Source organism: Protomyctophum parallelum (genome assembly GCF_964188405.1).
Source record: "Protomyctophum parallelum genome assembly, chromosome: 23".
NCBI lineage: Eukaryota > Metazoa > Chordata > Actinopteri > Myctophiformes > Myctophidae > Protomyctophum > Protomyctophum parallelum.
The window spans coordinates 16,375,021-16,399,811 of record NC_139715.1 but is presented as its reverse complement, the minus strand read 5'-3'; the positions used below and the strand labels follow the sequence as shown (position 1 = coordinate 16,399,811).

At 45.3% G+C, this 24,791-nt stretch overlaps 1 protein-coding gene across 1 annotated transcript; it reads left to right on the top strand.

Annotated features, from left to right (window-relative positions):
- Positions 1–21,011: 21,011 nt before the first annotated feature.
- Positions 21,012–22,178, top strand: LOC310854451 (transcription factor Sox-1a-like; the record flags this gene model as incomplete). Its single annotated transcript, XM_083759110.1, has 1 exon — positions 21,012–22,178. One exon carries the CDS (start codon positions 21,012–21,014, stop codon positions 22,176–22,178), a length of 1,167 nt encoding a protein of 388 aa, XP_083615236.1.
- Between the last annotated feature and the right edge of the window lie 2,613 nt (positions 22,179–24,791).

Here is a 24,791-nt window from a genome sequence, read left to right as displayed (position 1 = left end):
ACGTACGTCTTAAATCAAAATTTCCCATCACGCTGCATGGTCGAGAGAGAGAGAGAGAGAGAGAGGAAAAAAGAATCAATGCATTTCATTGTGGTGCTTTTAATAATTGTATTAGTGTCAACAAAAGCCGTGCCAAGCAAAGATTTATTTCAATTCGTGCTCAAGGCCAAGCAGAGTCGATGTTGGCGATCCAAACAACAAACACAGCGATCATTCAGCTCAAGAGAGCCAAGTGTTGAATCTTCCTCTATCAGTAATGACCTTCTCCTCCACCAACCGGCGACCGCCTTGCACAACTTATTTTCTTGCCCTATATATAGGCTTCTTTTTCTCGCCCTCATTTTGAGATTATTCCATTTTGAAGGCATTTCTGCGTGACAACGTGCAACACGGGGTTTTGTTGGGTTGGATTTATTTCACGTAACAGTACAATAGCTCAGTGGTTTTCAACCCTTTTCATTTCAAGGCCCATTATATAAATATTCTGAATTTGAGCCACAGGACCATTTCATGAGATTTAGCCTTGCAGACCCAAAAACGAAAAAATCCAAATTTTCCAATTGATGTTGGTACCATAGGAGAGATAACAGGCAAACGTAGATCAAAATATCAATTCTTCTACATTCTCTAATTGTGTAGACTTCTTGTAAATGAACGTAAGTAATGCTTATTTTTAACAATAATCGAACTCTTGAGAGTGAATTTTTACACTCTTGCCAATCATTGCTCTTGAAATGTGTCAATGTGTGTGTGTGTGCATTACATGCGTGCGTGGGTGTTTGGGGCACAGGGATGGTTTTTTTTCTCTGCAGTTTTGTACAATGTACTCCACATACAGTACGCATGGTGCTCAATAGTGTGGCAGTGTGAATTGTGAATGTCTATTGTGAGTTAATGTGTCATTCAAATCAAGTTTGGTGCATCCACGAACACCCTTACACATTTCTTACACATGACGAGCAGGCTCGTCATAAGGCGTTTGATATCGCTGTAACATTGCCTGGCTGTGTTTCATTCATTGAATCGCTCTGGTTGCTATTCACGGTTGCTATAGGTCCCCTAGGGTTATATAGGTTGGTTTGGATTAGATTGGAAATTAATGGAATTTAATTGATTTGAACTGAAGTAAGGTTACTTACTGGAACAAAATCTGTACACTAAAGTATATACGCAGTGCTCAGTACGCTCTGAGACTTCACCAGTGTTATTTTTGGCAGCAAATTTAGTTTTAGTCACAATTTAGTCGCCCGGAATGTTTTAGTCTTAGTTTAGTTTTAGTCGACTAAATATCATCGACTAAATCTACAGTTGATTTAGTCGACTAAAATGTATTTTAGCGGGTTATTGATGCCGTCGTAATGACTTTTTACACCTGCTGAAAATAGCTGATTGTAGATCAGCTATTTTCATTATCAATAACCCGCCAAAATACAGCTTGTAGATCTGCTATTTTCAGTCCCTTCCTAACACTAGTTTTTTTTTTTTTTACGAAATTGTCAATATATTTAGTCTTAGTTTTAGTCATCATAGCTTAGTTTTCATTATAGTTTCCATTTAGTTTTCCTCAGTGAAATAAAGTACAGTCGACGGACATTTTTCGTCTTAGTTTTAGTCGACCAAATCAACACTGGACTTGGCCTGACTTTATTGCTGCAGACAGAGAAGTGCACAGCGGTCTCCCTCCATGCCCCCCCCACCCCCACCCCCACCCCCCCAGCATCCTTTGTCCCCCTGTCAGTACCTTTATCCTCCCGTCCCAATCTCTCCATCTCAATGTCCTCCTGACTGTAGTTGGCTATCTGACTTGTTCCTGTTGCTGCTGAGGGTCAGGTGACACTAATGGGTGTGGTGAAAGCGTGCGTGTGTGCGTGCGAGAGAGAGCGTTTATGAAAGACATACTATACTATACTCACTGCATTATGCCCATAATCGTTAACTCATATAACTGCCCCAGTTCAATATTATTCAGAAGTGTCGTGAAAGTGTCGTGAAAGCTCCCCACGATTGCATTTTCATTTGTTCAATAAAGAAATCACACCTGTGTGAACTGAGCGGTGCAACTATACTTTTATTTGTAGTTACTGTACTGTACTGTGCTCTGTATCCTGTATTGTAGTGTACTGTGCTCGCTATACTAGCTGTACTTTGATTATTTGTGGACAATATCTTCGAGAAATGATAGATGCTGATTCCCCCCTGCAGGGCTTTACTCTGTGCTGTACTCTACTGGCCACTTTAGGTGTTGCAGCTGTCCGTGCTCGTACGTACGTACACACATAGGGACACACATAGCTGCGTCATGGAGCGGAGGCACCGCTCAAAAATAAACTAAACTACCTCCCCCCTGTCGGGTGAAAAGAAGCAGCTTGGACTCATACATAGAAGGAAGCATGAGGTCAGCCCGCTGACCTCATGCCTCTGCCTCTTCCTCTGCCAGGTTGGCAGAGGAAGTGTAGCGCCCAGGATTACATTAGATAATTGACACTGGGGTGAAAAGAATGGGTTGCAAAAAAAAAATTTTTTTAAGAATATATACAAATGTGAGTTAGGAAAATGTGAATACCATGTAGGCCTATAGAGTCATATAGGCACAATAATGGTGCTGAGGTATTTACTTGTGCCTATAGTCAAATATACTGTACTGTACATCAGGTGCAAATATACCGTTTTCCTCAGTCTAGTGCGTGCGTGCGTGCGTGCGTGCGTGTGTGCGTGCGTGCGTGTGTGCGTGCGTGCGTGCGTGCGTGCGTGCGTGCGTGCGTGCGTGCGTGCGTGTGCGTGCGTGCGCATGGAGGGGTTTGTCCTATACTCGTAATTAAGCAGGGTGTAATTGAAGGCTAGAGACAGACCTGTTGAACAACACCGGCAGCACAGCCTGTCGACACACTCCAGGCCACCTCGGTGTGAAGCCACGGATTAATTAATTGGACTAATTAGCCGTGTAATTAATAGTAATGAAATGTATTGTACTAGAGCACCCGCTCGGAAGCAGGTCGTGATGCGTGGAACTGGAAACGGGAGTGAGGGGAAAAAATAGGTTTTTATCATCATCACTTCAGAAACAATTTGACAAACGTCATTTCGTAGCAGTGTTGATTTCGTCGACTAAAACAAGGATGAAAAATGTTCGTCGACTACCTTTTTTCACTGATGAAAACAGAGAGAGAGAGAGAGAGAGAGAGAGAGAGAGAGAGAGAGAGAGAGAGAGAGAGAGAGAGAGAGAGAGAGAGGTGGGACTGCAGGGAGGGGTCAGAACTAGAACGACAGAGGGAAAGGGACTGAGGTCGACAAGCTTTTGTTGACAGGTGTATTTATGCTGACCTGTTGCGCTCTCTCTCTCTCTCTCTTTCTCTCTCTCTCTCTCTCTCTCTTTCAATTCAATCGAATACAGCGAGTGTGAAATAAAAACAAACAAAAATAAGAAATATAATGTACAATTTAAGATGCAATGAAGACCTACTAGAGTATTACTGTATTAAGCGCTCTCATAGCTTTCTGAAAACTAGCTACTGTATTTGTATTTGCAGAGTACGTTGTGCCGATCGGGAAAGATTCGAGTAACTATGTATTTTATTATTATTTAGTCTTTTGTTACTAGAGCCCGGTCTGGCCGAATCCGATATGCACTTTCAACCTTTGCATCACTATATGCTGGGCTATATGCTGGCAAAACATTTCAAAAGGAACATATCTACAAGCTCACAATGCAAAATATTGATACTATGATACTATTTTTGCCAGATTTTTCTTCCTTTATTTACCCAGGGTATTAGCTGAGCAAGTGCTCATTTTCAGCAACGCCCTGCACATAGAAACACACAGACAGACACACACATTAACACCTGTATGGGAGCTGACCAGTATACAACCACAGTCTTATATACTGTTGGCCATACGCAGCTCCACTGGAGCAGTTGGGGGTTCAGTGCCTTGCTCAAGGGCACTTCAGCGGTGTTGGGTGAGTGATGACCAATCACTAACCGACCCAGATTTTTCCTGCCCATCCGGGGCATCGAACCGGCAACCTTTCGGTAACAAGGGCGCTCCTCTAACCCTTAGGCCAGCAGACGTTCACCTCAGAATTGGTAGGCTGGACCAGTGGGAGTCTGTGACCCCCAGGGGTCCTTGGGGTTCCGGGGGGCAGGGGGCCCCCAGGTGACCCCCGGGGGTCCTTGGGGTTCCAGGGGCCCCCAGGTGACCCCCGGGGGTCCTTGGGGTTCCGGGGGGCAGGGGGCCCCCAGGTGACCCCCAGGGGTCCGTGGTGTTCCAGGGGGCCCCCGAGCTAAATGTGTTTAATTTTAACCACTCCATCCATAATACGTTAGCTATTAAAAAAGAGCAGATCTACCAGCTGACGTCACTTCGTGTCACACTGCTATACAGTAGATTGCATATCTGCTAGTTTTGATTTTTGTTTTTAACCATGAAAGTATTGGAACATTTTGGAGAAAAAAAATGAATTGTTTAAACACAAATCTTCTCTATGGGGGTCCCTAGCACCAAACATTTTCAGATAGGGGTCCACGGCCAAAACAAATATCAATCTGACATGAAAGGTTTTGAGAGAAACTAGCGCTAGAAAACATTGTGACGGATCTGGTCCACACATTGTGAAATCACATTTAGAACACATCGGCCGGCCCTATAGTGTCTCTTTGACCGTCCTAGGTTGATTGAGTTGACTGGTAATGAGAGCTGCCTCGCTATGGCATCACGTATTTGTTTTGGCTTCGGAGTTGGGCTGTGTGTGTGTATATACGTGCATGTGTGCTTTCTCAAGGCTGCCTTATTTGAGCCGGGAGGCAAGTATAATTGTGTGTGTGTGTGTGTGTGTGTGTGTGTGTGTGTGTGTGTTAGGGCATTAACGACTTGAGATTTTTCCCAGTCGACTTGTCGGACAGTAATTTATCGATAAGTCGAATTATCGTTTCTGGCGGCGGGGGGGGGGGCGGACGCGGACGCGGACGCGGACGCGCGGGGGGGGGGGGGGGGGGGGGGGATTTAACAGGGGCGGGTGGAGCTGCCGCGCGCTCAAATACGGAGCATGTCAAACATAGCACTGCGCATTCAGTGGCCTCTCCAATATGACACAGTCACAGTGCATGTATCATCTATATCAGAGGTTCCCAAACACCGGTGCCGGTCCGCGGGACACGTGGCACTGGTACGCAAGAGGGGAATTCTACGTTTTGCGTCGTTTAAAAATGTCCAATCTTTGTATCTTTAGCAGCAGCAGCTGTAGGCTATTTTGTGACGATAGCATTAATGAAACCAAACGCTACACGCGGTTCCGGTACAGGATTATTATTTCATGTGAATCATGTCAAAATGAAAAGATGATGTTATCCAGGTAAAGTAGTGGTATTGGCACACAGCGCAGCAGCAGCACCGAGAACACAATGAGAGATATGACATTATTATTCTCCTCCTCCTCCTCCTCCACAACTCGATAACGTTCTCATTTGTTACTCATTTTCTGAGCCATGCAAATAAACAACAACCCGCACTGACCGGAGACGGAGAGGTTCATGTGCGCTGCGCGTAAAGCTTAGCCAGAAACAGACAGTCATTGCGTCAGCATGCATGTAGCCTCGGGAACCCAGACGTTATATTTCCAGCACGGAGGTGAGGGGGATATCGTTTGGGGGTAACGTTTGCGTGCTTCTATCTGTTACTTCTCTGACACAGCGCAGTTCAAACAGACTTCAGCCAGTCTCAATAGTGGGACACCGCGCGCTGAGAGCCACATAGCCTACACAGCTGCATTTGGTTTTTAATTAAGGGCGCGTTCTGAATGCAATGAAAAAAGGGGAGAAAAAAAAAAAAAAAAAAGCTCAACTTTCGACTCGCGCTGCTGCGAGTCGACTCGTGACTCGTGACTCGTTTATCGATAAATCGATAAATCGATTTTTTGATGAATGCCCTACTGTGTGTGTGTGTGTGTGTGTGTGTGTGTGTGTGTGTGTGTGTGTGTGTGTGTGTGTGTGTGTGTGTGTGTGTGTGTGTGTGTGTGTGTGTGTGTGTGTGTGTGTGTGCGCGCGTCACGGGTAAATAGGATCTAACGCAAACACAGGCGTTCGTTTCTCTCCCAGGTGTGACTGGATGAATAAATGGGCCGACAGTGATAGTGACAGGCCGGCCTTTGTGTGTCTGTGCGTGCGTGCACGCATCGTATACGCGTGTGTCTGTGCGTGAGTCTGTCTGTGCTGTCCCCCCCCCCCCCCCCCCCCTTGTGAGTGCTGAGCTGGAGTGTGCCAGCCTCTTCTCACAACAGCGGTATACACCCATACAAACCGCTGTTTATATTTAACAGTTTGACGGCCGCTAATTGTTTAATCCTGCGTTCCACCGCGCGTAAAACGCTATACCCAATTTGTTTAATGTGTTTAATTCGCCGTTTTAAAATAATTAAAAATAAACAGCGGATTTATCCGGGACCTGATGACGAGGCCGTCATGTTCTGATGACGAAACCGGAAATCAACCCATGCGCTGGGCTGCAAGGGCTTCTGGGAAATTGAGGCCAATGCAAGTGAACGAAGGGGGAATAAAACAACGACCTCTGCATCCATGGGATGCACTACTACTGTTTTTTATTCTAGTTTATTTTGCTATAGCTTTAGTTATAATAATCATTTATTCTGTTTTCTACATGAATATAACCACATTATAACCATATAAAATGAAATGGGAGTTAAATGCTGCTATTTGTAAAGATTGTGCAAAATATGACTCATCAAATGTCCCTGGGACTCATCTACAAGACCATCCCTGCATCCCGGGACTCATTTACATTGAAAACCTATTTACATCACTGTCATTGGATAAGATTTTGTCCACAATTCCATGCTGTATTTATATTGGTACAAACCGTACAACAGGCAAACGTTGATCAATATAACAACTACATTCTCTAATCGTGTAGACTTCTTGTAAATGAAGTAATACGGATGTTTTAACAATAATTAAAATCTCAAGAGAGTATAAAAGATCTATACGGGTCCATTTGGTTATACCTCCTCAAGGACCACCGGTGGTCCCCGGACAGAGCATATGACTAAATAATAATGCAGGGACGGGTGATCGTTTGTTTATCACATATACTTTTAGCCTTGTTTATTCACAAAGGCTACAAGGAAATAGCATTTGTTAATTCCACATGAATTTTATTCGCTATAGATCTGCATGTTTTTACTCTGTACTCTTAGGTAACCCATGGTGTCGGCATGCAAAGTCTTTCCAGTACAATTGCAAACTGGTCAAAATTATTTAGTCTATACCAACCAGTGGTGGGAACTGGGAAGTAACAAGTACTTTTACTTAAGTTACTGTACTTAAGTACAATTTTGAGGTATTTGTACTTTACAACTTCCAGTAGCCTACTTTTATTTCTACTCCATTACATCTCAGAGCCAAAACTTGTACTTTTACTTCGCTACAATCATTTGAAAACTTTAATTACTAGTTACTTTGGCGATTTTAATTTTGATTAGAAAACATACATTCAACCCTATACATTTTGTCCATTTGAAAATAGCAGATGTACAAGCTCACAATGTGACTGCAATGCAAATGCAAATGCGACAAAATCTATTGAAAATAGCAGATCTACAAGCTCACAATGTGTCGCAATGCGATGCATTGTGAGCTTGTAGATCTGCTATTTTCAATAGATTTTGTACACTGGGAAATGAACTGTGAAATGGGACATTCTGCACAATGAGTAGAACACATTGTCCACCTGAACTGCCACACAAAGTGGTGCGCTCCATCGGAAACAAATATGCAATAATAATAGATATCTGTGCAGTTATTAAAAATATAATTGAATGCACGCACGCACGCACATAACACACGTGTTACTCTACAGTAACACACACACACACACACACACACACACACCCTCACACACACACACACACACACACACACACAGTATGGTGTCAGTTTGAGAAGCGCCGATGGTTCAGCGGATACCGACGGTACCATTCACTGGTGACACGTACAGTATATGTGCACTGGCGACAGACGGGTACAAATGTACAGTTGATGTTTTGAAAGGGCAAACAGGGACAGGGCCAGAGTGAGAGAGAGAGAGCGAGAGAGAGGTATATGCACGAGAGAGAGAGAGGTAGATAAATGGATGGAGAGACAGAGAAACACCTACTGTGCAAACAAAAGCCCAACCCACCAGTAAGCTAGAGATGCTGCGATAGCGTCTCTCTCTCTCTCTCTCTCTCTCTCTCTCTCCCCCCCCCTCTCTCTAAAAAGCGAGGGGATAAAGGGGCCCTTTCTATTTTCCCACATGCCAGTCCGCTCCCAGTGGCCTCTCTGTTGATACAGCCACCACAATAGAGGGCTAAAGCCATCCCAGTGGCCCCCATTATCTGGCTAACCATTGCGCGTGCGCACGCGTTTGTGTGTGCGTGCGTGTGTGTGCGCGTGTGTTTGGGGGAGGCATTACACGGGGCAGCATGCACGATCGGCCTGCTGATTGATCTTATAAGCCCACCCGACCAACGTGAATATTAGGCCAGTGCGGCTCTATATCGGACTGCACCACCCCTGCCTCCCCTACTATACACATGTTGTTCAGGCTCTATATCGGACCGCACCACCCCTGCCTCCCCTACTATACACATGTTGTTCAGGCTCTATATCGGACTGCACCACCCCTGCTTCCCCTACTATACACATGTTGTTCAGGCTCTATATCGGACTGCACCACCCCTGCTTCCCCTACTATACACATGTTGTTCAGGCTCTATATCGGACCGCACCACCCCTGCCTCCCCTACTATACACATGTTGTTCAGGCTCTATATCGGACTGCACCACCCCTGCCTCCCCTACTATACACATGTTGTTCAGGCTCTATATCGGACTGCACCACCCCTGCCTCCCCTACTATACACATGTTGTTCAGGCTCTATATCGGACTGCACCACCCCTGCCTCCCCTACTATACACATGTTGTTCAGGCTCTATATCGGACCGCACCACCCCTGCTTCCCCTACTATACGCATGTTGTCCAGGCTCTATATCGGACCGCACCACCCCTGCCTCCCCTACTATACACATGTTGTTCAGGCTCTATATCGGACCGCCCCACCCCTGCTTCCCCTACTATACGCATGTTGTCCAGGCTCTATATCGGACTGCACCACCCCTGCCTCCCCTACTATACACATGTTGTTCAGGCTCTATATCGGACCGCACCACCCCTGCTTCCCCTACTATACGCATGTTGTCCAGGCTCTATATCGGACCGCACCACCCCTGCCTCCCCTACTATACACATGTTGTTCAGGCTCTATATCGGACTGCACCACCCCTGCTTCCCCTACTATACACATGTTGTCCAGGCTCTATATCGGACCGCACCACCCCTGCCTCCCCTACTATACACATGTTGTTCAGGCTCTATATCGGACCGCACCACCCCTGCCTCCCCTACTATACACATGTTGTTCAGGCTCTATATCGGACTGCACCACCCCTGCCTCCCCTACTATACACATGTTGTTCAGGCTCTATATCGGACTGCACCACCCCTGCCTCCCCTACTATACACATGTTGTTCAGGCTCTATATCGGACTGCACCACCCCTGCCTCCCCTACTATACGCACGTTGTCCAGCCTCACTCACTCTGACCACACAATGGGTTCATCATCACACTTTGGAAGTAATGCTCCAAAAGGGGAACATCACAAATCATTACTGTTGTTTTTGTTTTGTCTTTTAACACATTGTGTTAAAAGACAAAGACAGTGTGTCTTTTAACACTCTCTCTCTCTCTCTCTCTCTCTCTCTCTCTCTCTCTCTCTCTCTCTCTGATCACCCCCCCCCCCCCCCCATGCGGTTCTGAAACTCCAGGGTCCATTCACGTCCGTTATACTGACAAATTAAATCAAACGCTGCACGGTTCGGAGAGGGAAGGGGAGAGGAAGAGAGCTGCAGTGCCTGATGTCGGGAAGGGACCGGGAGAGAGACAGAGAGAGAGAGACTGCCCCCCACTGTGAGAGCCAAGGGGTCGGGAGGAGCAACAGGCCGGTGGGAAATGAATGGAGGCTTGAGAGGCATGGGCATGATCTTCTGGCATGGTCTCTGTGATAGTCTCAAACACATGGGAGGGCTAGAAACATGGAGAGGAAGGGCAGACAGTGGTGGGTGTCAAGGTGGAGGTCGCCTCAGGTGAGCAGCACATGACTTTAGAGTGTTGTAGCCTATACTGTGTCCTGAAGATTGTACACTATAGGGTTGTCCCGATCCCATCACGGCATTTTCAAATCGGAATCAGATCTGGAGCCAAAAAAACGTGATTGGGACATCCCTAGTGTCAATATTATATCCATATCATGATATTAGACTGGAAATTGTCGGTATTGTCAGTATCGGCAGCTACTCAAACTCAGTGTCTTTCCGCCTTGTTTATGTTGAATTTGCTAAAACATCATTTTTGGAAAAAACTAAAAACAAACATGATATGACGAGTCACCATGCTGCACCTGTGATGTTCTTTTTTACTGACACCAAGTTTAAAATAACAATTGAATTCACAGAATATCAATATGAAGCAACTGAAAAACATGTTATTTCAGTGGTAGTGGATGGAGAGAGAGGATTTTTGTCCAACCACGAAACTGCAACCAATGGGTGCGAAGAGGGGCACAACCACGGGCGGGACTTGACAAAGGGTGAATTGACCAGGGTCCCCATGCAGGGCTCTATATTCATACATCTACAAGCTGTGAGCTATATTCTCATCAAATGTTCTCCCCTCCCCCCCAGAATTGGCATGCTATTTTTTTTTTCCTATAATTTTTATCCCACGATTTTTGCAACCCATTTTTTTCACCCAGTGTCAATTATCTAATCCTGGGCGCTACACTTACTCTGCCAACCTGGGGGGGAGGGCAGCGGACTGACCTCATGCTCCTTTCTATGCATGAGGAGTCCAAGCTGCTTCCTGACAGGTGAGAGTTTCCCCAGCCGGACGTAGCGCGTGGACGGAACACGTTATTCCGACCAGTTCCTTTCCCCTCAACCCGTTTTGGTGTTTTAACCATTATTTAAAACTTTAGCTATATTTTTGAAAATTCTTGAAACAGTTGCGCAAATCTTTGAATATATATTCTTTCACAGTGAATGTTTTTAACTCAAATCTTTGCTTCTGGGGGAGTACCTGGAACAACATTACATATTTTCAGATGGGGTCGGCGGCCAATTACATATTGTTGTAGGGGTCCTTGACATGAAATAGTTTGAAAAAACCACAGACATAGAAACATAGGTTTTTCATAAAACCATTTTTTTCCCAATCGGTCTCAGGTCTGATTTCTAAATGGGTTAAGCATGGGGGAAAGCTGCTGAAGGAAGGAACGGTCGACCCCTCACGGAATCCAAAAAACTCTCATGAATCAGTAAACCAACAGAGGGTTAGAAACGCCAGTATGAGGAAGAGGACAAGAAAGGAGGCGAGGGAGGGAGGCGGGGGGAGTTGAACGAGGTGAAAGTGAAATGTTGTGGGGAGGGAAAAAGGCAACGGAAGGTTGTGTGTGTGTGTGTGTGTGTGTGTGTGTGTGTGTGTGTGTGTGTGTGTGTGTGTGTGTGTGTGTGTGTGTGTGTGTGTGTGTGTGTGTGTGTGTGTGTGTGTGTGTGTGTGTGTGTGTGTGTGTGTGTGTGTGGGGGGGGGAGGGGGGTGGGCAGTGGAGAAGAAAAGGTTGGTCGAGGGAGAAGAAGGGAAGAAAGGAGGCAGGAAAAGCGGGGATAAAAGGGCAGGTGTGGTGGAGGGGGCTCTTCTAGGTCTTTGAAAGCAGTGCAGGTCCTGGCTGGACGCTTGACCTCGTTTAGGGAGAAAGAGAGAGAAAATCTCCATCCTGCCCTTCAGCAAGCAGTACTCGAAACCCCACCCCCCACCCATGCAACCCCTGCAATCAAACAGAGAGAAAGACCCTTATTTGGGGGGGAGAGACAGAGAGAGAGAGAGAATCCCTCCTTTTAGGGCCCCCCCGGCTATTTCCACCTGCTGAGAGGGCCTGATATCAAAACTTCCACCTCGGCAGGACGGATTGAAATGTCACCGAGAGGAAAAGGAGGCGAGAGTGTCATTCATGTTTATTCATGAGTCTATATACTGTATATATATTCTCTTTTACTTTCTCATAACCAGGAGATGCTTCCAGAAGGAATCACTGACTGCACGCATGCCCTCTGTCAGCTCAGGGCCTGACTTGATAGTCTGCGTCAATTCTGTTTTATAAATGCCGTAGATAAAATACAGTTCATAGTACAAAAAATAATTCTCCTACCCACACTGTACAAATATATCAAGCGTATTACAGCACTCTCCCATCATAATTCCCCCCAGTAGTTAGTTATCTGTTATTGAGTGCTTTGATTGACAGTGGAACAAAGGGGAATTTGTATCTGTTGAGCTTACAGTATGGTGGTGATCTGTACCGTCTGCCAGACGACATCAACTCATATTCTTTATGGAGAATATGGTTCGGGTCTCGGGAAAAAAAGTTTATTTATTAACTTTTTTTTGCAACTGAATGGCTGGAAAGGGGAAATTAAGAGTTTATATTAGTACACATAGTACATGCATAAACTTTCCTTAATGATTATATCTGGTTTCAGTATTCATTTATGATATATTTTCTCTATTACTAAGGTTATTTTTGCAGTCAGTTAGTATCGGGGGTGGGGAGAGGGGACGGGGCGGGGGTCGCGAGACATGGCCAAAGCATTTCCGGGGGTCCCCAGCCCAAAGAACGTTGAGAACCCCTGTGTTAGGACACCTCACGGCGGGTTCCAAAGCGTGCAAAGCCAATGTGAGGGAAGCACTGTAGAGTCCTAATAGAGTGTGTTTCTGTGTGGCTGGCGTGTCACAAGACATTAGCTGTGTTGATTGGACACAGTTCAACAGGATTAGCCCTGTTTGGCCACTCACAGCAAACGGGGTCACATGCACATGTGTGCACGCATGCGCGCACTCTCTCTCTCTCTCTCTCTCTCTCTCTCTCTCTCTCTCTCTCTCTCTCTCTCTCTCACTAACACACACACACACACACACACACACACACACACACACACACACACTCACTCCTAGTCAAACATTCTAAACCTCTCTTTTTGACTGTCAGCTGTTTTGTTTTCTGTTGTGCAAGGTGGCAGAATATCTTGTGTGCATGTGAGACCGCACGTGCCACCACGTGCGCATGTGTGGTGGTGGAGAAATGTGTAGTTTCACAGTTTAAATCTCTTTGTTATGGATTTACCATCCATAACTTTTAAAACTAGAAAATGAGGTGGAAAAATGTGCCCGATGTCACCCATTTCACCCATGTCTTCATTTAGTTTCATTTGAATTTAGGTGCTCGGGTTTAACCCATTTCGACCTGAGGACGATTCTACAAATGTCTTCTAAATCCTGACATTCGTTTTCATGTCAAGGACCCCCAAAAATCATCTGTAATTGGCTGCTGACCCCCATCTGAAAATATGTTGTTCCAGACACCCCCAGAAGCACAGATTTGAGTTAAAAAATGTTTGCACTACATTTTCACGATTTATCAAAAATAGCAGACCCTTTTTTTATGTTCTTTTTTATTTATTTTTTACAAATTTAGATGTAGAAATACAAACAGAGTGTGTATATATATATATATATATATAACAAAAAAACTCCAATATAGTCAATATACAAAGCAGTTCATGGTCAAACATCATCCAGACAAGACGGGTTGGCTAGTAAGGCGACAGCTATTCAGGTTCAATCGGGGGCACAAGTTTAAGGCGGTCAACATGAGATGGAAAAGGCTGCCATGCTTTACTGAATTTGGAGATTGAGCCACGCAATGTGTATTTAGTTTTTTCCAATTTTCAAAAATAGCAGACCTATATAGCTCGTAGCGTGGCACTCGGTGCCGCGCTATAAGCTTGTAGATCTGCTATAGATCTACAATAGTTAAAGCATAACATAAAGCTTAAAACACCAAAAGGGGTTCTCGCCCAAAATAGGTTAAGGATTTAGAAGCAGCATTTGTTTCTACTATCTGTGTAAGCAGGATTGACTTTGGCTCCGTGTCACACTGTGTCACAGCTGACTATAGCTCATTCACGAGGCCTATTCAGAGATGATGTTCTGGAGATTATTAGATTCCAGTAAGTGTTCCTGAATACATATATAAAAAGGCTTTTGTCTGGCCAATTCAGTCCAGGTAAAAGAACGTATACCCTCATTTTAAAGGAAGCACAATTTGTATTAATACAAGATTGGTTCATACATTGGTATGTACGGTGTGTGTGTGTGTGTGTGTGTGTGTGTGTGTGTGTGTGTGTGTGTGCACACACAGTGTCCGACAGGCATTAGTCCGACAACAGTGTCACTCCCGACATGCGCGGCCGGTTAAAACTAACCCGTGGCTTCCTGTGAGGTTTGTTTTAGCGTTGGGTTTTGGTTATGGTGTCGGACTCATGACTGTGGAACTGTTGGTACTTTGTCAGACCAATACATGCACCCGTGTGTGTGTGTGTGTGTGTGTGTGTGTGTGCGTGCGTGCGCGCGTGCGTGCATGCGTGCGTTTCGTGTGCGTGTGCCTGCATGTGCGTTTGGGACTGGGGGGGACGGGGGGGTGTTTACATTGTTCAGACAAGCTGTAATGATGAGTTTCTTGATCTACTCGTGCATGAGTGTGCATGTTTGTGCATTGGGCAAGCGTGATGTTTGAATCTCAGAGGGGCTATCATTGCTCGTAATCCTTTTCATAGTCCGTTAATCCATTGTCGCTGGGGTCAGTCCCCCACACACACACACACACTCCCCACTCCCCCAGCATTCTCTCCTCTCTTTCTCCCTGCCTCTGCTCTCTTCTCTTTCCTCTAATCCCTTGACATTTCCTCGTTACAACATCATGATTTTTACCCTCACTACCAACAATGTAATGTCAATGTCTCGAACATTGCTGGTTGGATTGACAAGGTTTTTCATGTGCACCTTCATACCCTATTGTTCTTTTTATATGTCTGCTATATGCTCTGTGAGCAACACAGACAAGGTATACTGTATGAATTACCTCTAAGTGGGGCTTCTATAGTGTAACTTTGACATAGTTAGACATTTTTTAAGTTGTTTTTTTATCAAAAGCCCCAAGCTATTGACTACTTGCAAGGCGCTTTTCAGTTTCCCTTGCTCATCTTCTGCTCCTCCTCCTCCTCATCTCTCAAGCTGCGTTCACTTTTTTTTTTCTTCAATGGAAGCCAGCGACATGAATACAAAGATACATGCAACGTTTGTAGCTGCTGCAAAAGATACAAAGCTACAAAAAAAGATGAGCTGGTTTCATCTTCAGCTACAAAGATGCAAAGCGACAAACACACTGTGTAGCTTTGCATCTTTGTATCTTGTGCATCTGCCCGTGTGAGTGCAGCATCATACGAGTGAGTTGAGTTTGAAGTTGAATGTGAGGGCTTATAAGCCAAGAAATCAAATAAAAAGACCATTTCTATGCATGGTAAATAGAGCACCGAAGTCTGATGTCAATATCGGTAGAGGGCGCAAATCCACGGGTTCATGTACTTTTTATTTGCATTGTAATCCCGATAGGGGGATTTTAGATCGCCTCATATAAGAATTGTGTTTGAAAAATAAACATTTCATCCAGGCCGCATCACTCATATGGATATGAAGAAAAGAAAATGCTATCGTTACTGTTACTGAATTAGTTAAATTTTCGCTAGAAACAGACTGTATCATATATGAGTGACTGTCACAAACGATACAGAGACACCTCCCTACACAATAACGCATTTTTTGGACCACAATGCTTATATGAAACGATTTTAAGATGACCCAATGTTATTCTCCATAGAGAAATTACTTCCGTGAACCAGGCAAGACCAGGTGATGAGCGAGTGACACCAGGACTTCGGCGCTCTATGATGCAAGGTAATCAACAAACTATATATAAACAAAACTGGTCAAACATCTGCCAAATTGTCAGATAATATAATAAAGATTGTGATAATAGCAGGTGTTACAAGCTCGCAATATTTATCTCGCTTCACAATATTTATCTATTGAACTGAGTCAAACTGAATGGAATGCCTCACCGTCCAGATATGCCTTCCCTCAATATGTGCCTCTCTCTAGCCGTCTATCCCTCCCTCCACTCTCTCACCTGTATTCTCTCTATAATGCACTGGGCGTGTGGCCTTGAATCCCCGTCCACAAGCACATTATAGGAATATAGTCCCTATACAACGGGGTTCTACACAGAAACGTACACATGCAGATGTGCGTAGACAGACACGCTTGGACTCCTCTTGCAGTCCGTTGCTCTCCCCAGGTTGGCAGAGGGAGTGTAGAGCCCAGGATTTCATTGGATAATTGAAAAAACAAAATGGCATTACAAAAAGATCTAATTGTCTGGCTACTGTGGAACTAGGTGTGAATTGGTGAATGTAATGTTCTTTGTAAAGCACTGTGGATAAAAGCACATGCATAATACAATTAGATAGACTTTAAGTTAATCTTTATTCACTTTGTGTCCATTCACTTTGCTTATTTTAAGCTAGTTCCAAACCATTACTGCCAAAAGTAACGACTAGTGATGCAGCTGCTAATTATTAAAGTACTCTGCGAGAGAGGCTTCTAAATGAAGCTGGGGGGCTTGCTGGATCAAATCAGGAATTTCCGTTCACTTAAAGTTTTTTTCTTTGCATCCAGTGAAACGTGCGTGTGCTTGCGTGTGCGACTGTGTGTGCGTGTGTGAGGAGGGGGGGAGGGGGGGTGAAAAGCACTAGTGCCGTACATTGTCAGGCATTGCAGCTTTGTGGAGCAGGTGTAAATGAAGAAAGGGCAGCCTGGAGCCCTGGCTGACTGGATAACAGCACACACACACACACACACACACACACACACACACACACACACAGTCACACACACACACACACACACACACACACACACACACACACACACACACACACACACACACACACACACACACACAGTCTCACACACACACACACACACACACACACACACACACACACACACACACACACACACACACACACACCTGTCACACACACACACACACACACACACACACACACACACACACACACACACACACACACACACACACACACACACACACACACTCAGTCACACACACACACACACACACACACACACAAAACACATTAGCGAGGATACGTCTCCAGGTATTTTGATTATTGTTACAAAACATACATTTACCACTTCATTTTGACCATGCATTTGAAAATAGCCCATCTACAAGCTCACAACGCTTTTTATGCATTTTGAAATCTTGAAATGGGACATTCTGCATAATTGGTACTTTTACTTTTGGTACTGTAAGTAGGCCTACATTTGTATGCCCATACTTTTGTATTTTGAATTCCGGACTTTTACTTGCAACGGAGTAGTTCTACATTGCAGTAGGGTATTTATACTTTTTCTTAATTAAAATGTGTGTGCGTGCACGTGGGGTGCACTGTCGAGGCATTGAGTCCCAGTGGAGCTGACAGTTTGCTGTGACAGAGAGCTTTAAACAAACCCACTAGCTCAACCTCCACTGCAGAAATATTCCTTTGATTTTATTAGGCCTCTGTGTGTGTGTGTGTGTGTGTGTGTGTGTGTGTGTGTGTGTGTGTGTGTGTGTGTGTGTGTGTGTGTGTGTGTGTGTGTGTGTGTGTGTGTGTGTGTGTGTGTGTGTGTGTGTGTGTGTGTGTGTGTGTGTGTGTGTGTGTGTGTGTGTGTGTGTGTGTGCGTGTGTGTGCGCATGCTCGCGCGCATGCAAAAAACCTCTTTGATGCTCGGTCTACCTCAGTGTGTGTGTGTGTGTATTTAAAGGAAAGGGATGATACAGATTTCCACTTCATTAGACCAGTAGTAGCTATAGCATGTCAGGCTAGAGCCTATATGTGGCATGCGCCTGGACCGCTATAGGCCAGCAGGCGCCCCAATGCATGGTTAATTTTTAGATATAATTTAATCATCTGCTCTTGGTGAAGTATTCCTCTCTCTCCTGGCTTCACGTGCTGCTGGAGTGTCTCTTAAACTCGTTCAAAAGGACTGCTACCGAATGACATCTGTAAGGTGCTGGCTGCCTCTCTCTCTCTCTCTCTCTCTCTCTCTCTCTCTCCTGTTTGGGGACTTATAGACTTATGGGAGGTGATTTGAGGGGTAGAGGTTTCTGCTGACAAAAAAAAACAAAACACTGATTTTGTCTATGCCTTAAGTCCGTGGTTTTCAACCCTTTTCATGTCAAGGTGACGTGTCCATTATTTATTCTGCATTTAAGCCACGACGGACCACCATTGGATGACATTTTGCCTCTCAGGCCCACTGGTTAAAACCACTCAAGTGTTAAAACCAATTCAATCCTAATTCAACCCCTATATCCCCATGGGTCTGTATACCTGGCCCCGTCCTTTTTCCCTCTGAAAATAGATGATGCTCAGAACTTGTTAAGCTGAAAATCGGTGGTCACGGTATAAATTAAGATAAGTTTACAACATTTAACACCATTTGTTCTTGTTTGTGACGGAAGCGTTTCAGGACATTAAGTAAATGTGGCATCATGTGGTCAATTAGGTCAGAAAACAAAGATCTCTAATTTTAATATCAACAGTGTTATGTTCACTAGTCAGAATAAACTCACCATTGAGAAGGTTTAAGGGATTTTATTGACATGAATGAAATCTTTGGGGAGGAGGCCGTATATGGCGGTTGTCTTGTGGCGCGCTTGGACTGTCACCCCCCCAAAGGAACCTGAGAAATGGGAGAGAGAGTAGCCTAGGATGGAGAGAAAAGGGAGTTGTGTTTTGATCTTTTTTTTTTTCGACTTCAGAGATGTACAGGCTATGTTTTCTCGTGCTGATAAGGCTCCTTTGAGGGGAGCTCATGCAGGGAAAGAGCTACAATGGAGGTGAATGGGGTGGAGGAGCATGGGAAGCGAGAAGCCTGTAGGGAAAAGTGGCTTGTGTGCGACGCAGCGAGACGGGTGAAGCATAATTTCTGGGCGGTTATAAATAGGGCCAGGTATAGGTTAGCCTGTAACTCCATTTTACATGCAGACCAAGAAGGAGAGATTCAAAATTCATGTGTCTCCCCGGTTGAAAAATACTAAGCCCCTTCTAGCTCCCTTAACCCGCTATCTCGTTATTGGCATTTTTGATTTTTGCATTGGCTATTCAAAAATAGCAGATATACAAGCTCACAGTGCGTCACTTTGAACCATAGTGTCCTTCTGGTGCTAACATTTGGTGAAAATGACAGATGTAAAAGCTCACATAGCACATATGTATGTGGCACATTGTGAGCTTGTAGATTAGTTATTTTGGGCTGAAGACATTATTAATAAAAAAATTATAATAATAAATATTATTATTATTATCATCATATACTGTATATACATAAAGGCCTATATATATTAAATATTATAGACTATTTTAATTCATTGCAATACACTGACAGCATCACCCCCCCCCCCCTTCTCTCTCTCGTTGCCGTGCTCGCTCTCTCCGGCTTGTGCTCGTGGACAAAAGGGGGGCTTTAGATGGCACGTGCTCTTTCCGTCAGTCACCTGTCTCCTAGCAACGGACACAACAGGAAAACACCTGTGGCTCTGAATAGGAAGACGACTGAAAAGAACTCGTTACTCGCCAAATATGGGTCAAACTGAAAGGCTGCGCATGTCGCGGGTTGATGAGTTCGACGGAAAAACCAAAAGGAAACGAGCGTGAAAAACGGAACAGATTTTATTATTTGGGTGGTTCATGTTCTTCTACAAACAAGCTCAATTCTAGACTGTGTTTTTATTTGTTTTGGCTGCATGTGGTCTGCCTGCCTGTCATATTATATAGGCTAATGAGAGAGAGAGAGAGAGAGAGAGAGAGAGAGAGAGAGAGAGAGAGAGTGTGTGTTGAATAGAGAGAGAGAGAGAGAGAGACACTATTTGCATAGGGTAAGTGGTATAAGTCACGGTGACTTATTTAGTCACCCATCTGATTTAAGGTGCAATTAAAGGTTATGGATCTGTAAAATAACAAAGAATAAAGATAAATAAATGGTTGTATGCAATACTTGTACATTAAGGCCTTTATATATATAGGCTATTTATTCACCAAAAGGATATATAGGCTATAAGGCTATACTCTTCAAAGACGTGAGATACAGTAATGGCTTTCTCGATATGACACAAAATCAAAGTTGCATTGCAGTGAGTTTTATTTATTCACACACACAAACACACACACACACACACACACACACACACACACACACACACACACACACACACACACACACACACACACACACACGCGCGTGTGCGACTGTGCGTATGCGTGTGCGTGTGTGTGTGTGAGAGAGAGAGAGAGAGAGAGAGGGGGGAGTATTTTAGGTCTCTCTCGATCCGTTCCGACGTCACCAAACCGAGAGAGCTCTTTCTTTCCCTGCATGCAAATCACGTCTCGGCTCGCAGCTCCTCCATTGGCCGCTTCGGAGCTCATTTAGCGGCTGTCAAAGCGCGTGGCCCCGGCGGGCATGCTCCGTTAACTTTAGCCACTATACACTCACTCACCGCATGCTGCTATCGGTGGGTATGCTGGGTATAGGCTATACACAACACAGCTCAACGACACAACAACGTGCGTGGATGAGAGTTTCCAAAAGAGCATCGGAAGGGAACGGATCTCAACTAATTTTGTCAAAAGGGGGAAAGTTATATAGGGTTATCCAAGTTTATCATCTTTTATGAGAATTGGAGCCTCTCTCTCTCCCCATCTCTCTCACCCCCCCCACCTCTCTCTCTCTCTCTCTTTCTCTCTCTCTCTCTCTCTCTCTCTCTCTCTGTGCCATCCGTGGATCGTTTCGCCTACGGTACGTGCGCTGTTTCAACCCCGCCGGTCTGAATGTTTGCGCCCGCTTGATTTCAGAGGTGTTGTCGTCCTATATACCAAGCCGGGTGAATGTATAGCATCATGATGGAGACGGACTTGCACTCCCCCGTGGTGCCCCAAACCAACCCCTCCAACCCGGGGGGAGGAGGTGGCGGGCCGAACGGCGGCACCACCGCCGGCGTCGGGGGGAACGGCAAAGTTGCGCACCAGGAGCGCGTCAAGAGACCCATGAACGCGTTCATGGTGTGGTCGCGCGGCCAGCGGCGCAAGATGGCCCAGGAGAACCCCAAGATGCACAACTCTGAGATCAGCAAGCGGCTGGGCGCCGAGTGGAAGGTGATGTCCGAGGCGGAGAAAAGGCCCTTCATCGACGAGGCCAAGCGGCTGCGCGCCATGCACATGAAGGAGCACCCGGATTACAAGTACCGCCCGCGGAGGAAGACCAAGACCTTGCTGAAGAAGGACAAGTACTCGCTGGCCGGCGGGCTGCTCGGCTCGACGATGGGCGTCGGGGTCGGGGGGATCGGGGCGCAGCGGCTGGAGAGCCCGGTCGGGCACCACCACCCCCACCACCACCACCAAGCGGCGACCGGCTACGCCAGCCACATGAACGGCTGGGCCAACGGGGCGTACTCGGGCCAGGTGGCGGCCGCCGCCGCCGCGGCTCACGCCATGATGCAGGAGGCGCAGCTCGCGTACACACAGCAGCAGCAGGGCACCGTGCACCCTCACCACGCGCACCACCCGCACCACCACCACCACCAGAACCCGCATCAGCCCGCCATGCACCGCTACGACATGAGCGCGCTCCAGTACAGCCCCATCTCGAACTCGCAGAGCTACATGAGCGCCTCTCCGCCGGTGTACGGCGGACTCACCGGCTACCAGCACCCGGCGCACCACCAGGGCTCCCCCACCGGGGTGTCCGTGTCGCCGGTGTCCGCCGGGGTGATCGGCGGAGGGACTCTGGGGTCTCTGGTGAAATCGGAGCCCAACGTCAGTCCCGGCCCCCCCGTCGTGTCCGTGTCGTCGACGCGCGCGCCGGCCCCGTGCCCCGGCGCCGGGGACCTGAGGGACATGATCAGCATGTATCTGCCCGCCGCCGGAGGAGGAGGAGAGGCGGCGGGGGACTCGTCCGTTCAGGGCAGACTGCACGTGCTCCATTCCCAGCACTACCAGAGCAGCGCTGCCTCCGCGGCGGGGGTAAACGGAACGGTTCCTTTGACTCATATCTGAATTATAAAAGAGAACATTGAGGAGAAAGAAAAAAAAAAGAATAAACGGTGCAATTTACGCACAAACAAACATAAACCATAACCAAATATTTAATTTTTACATTTTCGCTACCTGTGTTTGTTGTGCAGGCAGGGGGCTGGTAATTTGTAAATCAAAAGGCGAATGTCGTCTTGAAAAATGCAATCACTTTGAAAGAAATAACTATTTTTTTTCCTTCTCGTTTTTTTTCTCTCTCTCTCTTTTCTTTCTTTTCATTTATTTTTTACTCTTTCGGTAAAGGATTTTGTTTTTGCCTGTCCCGTTTGGCGAAGCGAAAGGAAAGCGCATCCAATTAGCTTTGCTCTCTGGAGCAGAGCATGCCAAGTTTTGACACGATTTTAAATTATATATCCCGTGAAGACAGACTGGTGCATTTTGATTTTTCTCTTTCGATATTCTGTGGAATTAAAGACCTTAACTATTATCTTTTTTTTTTTTAAAGCGATGATGGTTTGTTTATATGAAGGGACGTTATATACCGGTAAGCTTATTTAAGCGAGAGGGGGGAACAGTTCGAAGAAGTTTTAGAGGCCGCTGTTCCCATTTCTTCTCCTGTCTGTAAAACACTGTACTCGATTTGTTTCTGTTGTTGTAAAATCATGTAAATTGTGAATAAATAGGCCTACTGAAATAAACTGCTGTAGGCGACTTAAATAAAATAATTTACAAAAGACGTAGGCCTATCTAGCCTGCAACTCTGCCCACAACTAAAACAACAACTGCAGTCTGGGTCTCGATCTCCGAACCATATAGTTATATCATCCTGTAGGCTATTTCAAAATCATTTCGAATAAACAGGTATTTTTGGGTTGGAAAAGTGAATTATCGTTGAATAATTATCCTATACGCTCCAAATGTATATGGGCCTGTGTAAACAACCCGTTTACAGAGCAGTGATAAATGATGATGACGATAATAATAATAATATTTTGTATTCTTTTTAAGAAGGTGAGGTTCAAACCATGCAACTTATGCAAGATGTACCGGTTTACCTCTATATATTCCATTTGGGAATTGGACAAGTGCTGATGTCAATAAACAGGCTATTCAAATGGGGTTAGCCATAATATGTGATTTATCTAAAGGCTCATTGATTCAATAGAAAAATAGTCGAGTTCAGCCGTTGAGCTAAAACCATATTTCCAAATGCGTAATTGTGGAAACGAACAACCAATTATAATATATACTGTAGGCTGGTATACACAAACAACTGCTATTTATTCATTTGGACAATATTTTTGACCAAGCCAATGGTGCATTATTTCCGACTTTTTATATTCCTGTATAGTTCTAATCCTACCCGGTTATACAGTATATGTCTAATCTCTTATAGAATTTTTTGAGTCTGTTTCCAAAATGTATTAATATGCATGCAGTCGGCTTTCCCATATATTCTTATTTCGTGCATGCCATTATTGAGCCTGCAGTTTGCAATCAACAACTTCTAAAAGCGAGATTTGACTTGTATTAACGCGGAGGTCACTATATAACCTATATCTCAATACTGCAGCCAGGTCATTTGCTAATTGCTAACCTACATTTTTTCAATAAAAAAAAACATGCAGGCCTATAGGCCTCCCCAATGAAAGAACGACTGATGTGTTGAGTAAAGTTACGTGTGGACAACTAAATACCCTATGGCTTTTCTCTAATAACCTTTTATTAGGGGAACACTTGTTAATTGAGATGTCTTAAAATGGTTAAAACTCTGCCCACCGCATGCGTCGTAGCCCTTGGGGGAGTATAGTCGACCATGGGAATTCAAGCAGACGAGTGGATAATAAGAGGTTGTTTAGCCTTATTTTAAGAGGTGTATTTGTTGCCTGCAGCCCTTGCCGATCGCGACCCACCTTATCTTGATCATTGTCAAACTTGGAAGTTTAATCCAGCAACATGAGGAGTGTCCGGTGGTCATTGAATTACATTCTTACATTCTCCTCAAGTGTCTGTCATGACTGTCTGGGCCCCACATCGCATCACATGCGCCGTATTATATCTCTCTTCAAATCCCCATGTCGGACCATGTTAAACACCCAGACAAATCCCACACCCAATCCCTGACCCCGGACAATTAAGGACGTCAACTGACAACCGCGAATACAGCAGCAGCACCTTCCATCAGGCCTATTATAGGATATGGCGTCGGTGCGCGGCTGTTAAATTATTTAGCCTGTAAATTAATTTGAGGGCTGAATTGCGGGCTCAAGCATGCAGCCAAGGGACATTTTGATGTGAAGTGAATGAACGGAGAGAATTAGAAGAAGAAGAAGAGAGAGAGGGGTGCAGGAGAATGTAAGGATTAGACATGCAGACATGGGTGCTAAAGAGCCAGTATGCAAACTAAGCGAAGGTCAGTTTATTGGAGGCGAGACAGAAACTAGACACACTTGTCTTGTGTCTAAGGAGTGAGGAGTATAGGTACTCTGGACTTTAAAAAAAAAGAAAAAAAGAATGTGACGTGCGCTATATCGAAACTCGTATTGTGCGCGCGTGCGTGCAGCTATTTTGCATAGGCATAGAGATCACCCGTGCACGCAAACCAGAGGGGGGGGGGGGGGGGGGGGAGCGGGCTTT